The sequence below is a fragment of the Parasteatoda tepidariorum genome, chromosome 8, assembly GCF_982258835.1.
Source record: "Parasteatoda tepidariorum strain Cologne lab strain chromosome 8, Ptep-v5.0, whole genome shotgun sequence".
Taxonomy (NCBI): Eukaryota; Metazoa; Arthropoda; class Arachnida; order Araneae; family Theridiidae; genus Parasteatoda; species Parasteatoda tepidariorum.
In genome coordinates this window covers 99,881,213-99,883,448 of record NC_141762.1, presented here as the reverse complement: position 1 = coordinate 99,883,448, position 2,236 = coordinate 99,881,213, and the positions used below count along the sequence as shown (strand labels likewise).

Genomic DNA, 2,236 nt, shown 5'->3' with positions numbered 1-2,236 from the left:
GAAGATTTCATAAGACAAAAGCACAAACATTTTTACTCTTATAAAATTTATTCATACAAACTAATGGAAAAAGATATTTTATTATTGTTTTTAATGAGATGGATGTGCTTGTCTATTAGCGCAAAGTTTATCAAATCTTGGTGTTTGTGACGATATAGCTACTCGTAGCTCTTTTTCTACAACTAAACGAGCTCGATATTTGGATTTCATTGCAGCCAAGGTTGAAAATCCCGTTTCGCATAAATATGATATTGCGAACGGCAGCAGTACTTTCAAAGCTTCGTTTGACAAAGTGTTATATTCTGTATGAAGATTCAACCAGAATTGAACCAGAGATACAGTCTGAAATTTATGTTTTAATGTAGAATCACAAGATAATTCAATAAATTTTTCTTTTTCAATACTTGTCAAATTCATCATCTTCTTTGTCGATAAATGGATTTTGTATCCACGTAAACTTTGTAAAATCAAGATCACCAAAATAATTAGAAAATTGAAGCAACAAACCACTCAAGTGTTCCACAAAGAGATTTTTGTGTGCTTCTATGTTATCTCGGGCGCATAAATTTAAACGTGGAAACATGTCAATCTTATTTTTTTGCAAATTTGATTTCCATAGCTCCACTTTTTTAATAAATGCTTCCACTTTGTCTTTTTGTATAAGCAAATGCATTTGAGGTCCTTGCATTAATTTATTAAGAAAATCCAATTTTTCAGAAATGTCAACCAAATATGTAAGTTTAACGATAAAATTATCATCCCTAAACATATTGCCGTCTTCCTTATGATTTTCCTCGAGAAACATAACAATTTCTTCTTTGAGTTCAAGTACACTTTGAATCACTTTTGCACGAGATAGCCAGCGCACTTCACAATAGTACAGAAGTGACGTGTAATTAGCTCGCATATCTTCACACAGTTTTGCGAACAACCTTGCTTTTAATGGACTGTTTTTTATGTAATTTATAACTTTCGTTACTTTTGCAAAAACATTGTTAAGTTCCTCGCTTATAGTTTTTGATACGAGAGCTGCTCTGTGGAGCATGAAGTGCTTCCAAAGAACCTCAGGTGTTTTCATTTTAACTAGTGTTTGAAGACCAGTTTTGTGTCCCGCCATTGATTGTGCACCGTCAGTACAGAGCCCAATGCAATTATTCCACATTAAGTCGTTCTCATTAAAAAATCTGTCTATTATTTCGAAAATTTCATTGGATGTGGCTCTGTCAGGAATTGGTTCGCAAAATAAGATATCTTCAATTATATTAGTATCGTCAACATATCGAACATATGCAATTAAATGTGCGTCTTTAGCTACATCAGTAGCTTCATCAACTTGTATGGCGAATTTTGAAGTACGCATTCGAGAAACTAATTGGTCACAAAGATCTTCAGATATATCATCCATTCTTCTGTCAATTGTATTATCAGCAAGTGGCATTTGTCGCAGCTGATTCGCATAAGATTAGTATTTTATTTTGCAACCGTCGGTGAACAGCCGACCCAGTTTTTTTGGGTTTACGACTACTAATATTCACCTCCGTAGCCTCGTAATTTTGAAACGAATCCAGAAGACAAAGAAACTCCTGGTACAAGTATCGAGAGAAATTTTTCATTCATTTATTTTTTAAGTTTTTTAAAATATTAAAACGTTTAAGTTCTTAGTTTTTAAAAATTTTGATACAATGTTTTTTTGTTTCATTTTCGACTTTTTTTTAATTCATTTTCTGTATTATACTTTTCCTTCAAAAAGAGCACTTTCTTTCAAAAGTACAACTCAACTGAAAAAAATGAGTCACTTTACTGAAAATCAATGATAAAACTAGGAAATTTCTGAACGATTTTTCAAGAATTAATATTTTAAAAAATTTTCATTTAAATCTTCTACTGTTTAATGAAAATCAAGTAATAAATACTTCTTTTTAAATGTAGCAGTTTGTGTCGCGAATCCAATGTTTTGAACTATTTTTAAATGCGATACACGTATTGGAAACTCTCTCAATGGGAAGAATAACTGAAAAGAGAATAAAACTGTTTTAAAGATGTCTCTCACGTTTATTTGTCCTCTCAAAATGCAATTAATTCTAAAAAGAACAAACTTCAAACTAATTGTCCCCCGAAGTCTTCCATTCTCTAAGAAGCTTAGAATTGAATTTAAACTCTCTCCAGAATTTAAATCCTCTGAGATAAAGTCACATCCTGCTTGTCGATAAATCCGAATTCCACCCAAAGTTAAAAT

At 31.8% G+C, this 2,236-nt stretch overlaps 1 protein-coding gene across 1 annotated transcript; it reads right to left on the bottom strand.

Moving 5' to 3' along the window:
* Nucleotides 1-397: 397 nt before the first annotated feature.
* On the bottom strand, nt 398-1,438 carry LOC147806578 (zinc finger BED domain-containing protein 5-like). The gene has a single exon (XM_087149684.1). The coding sequence runs from the start codon at nt 1,436-1,438 to the stop codon at nt 398-400; it is 1,041 nt and encodes a 346-aa protein (XP_087005810.1).
* Between the last annotated feature and the right edge of the window lie 798 nt (nt 1,439-2,236).

Bases quoted from the DNA above. Each gene is read 5' to 3' on its own strand.
- LOC147806578 (XM_087149684.1), bottom strand. From the start codon at position 1,438: ATGCCACTTGCTGATAATACAATTGACAGAAGAATGGATGATATATCT.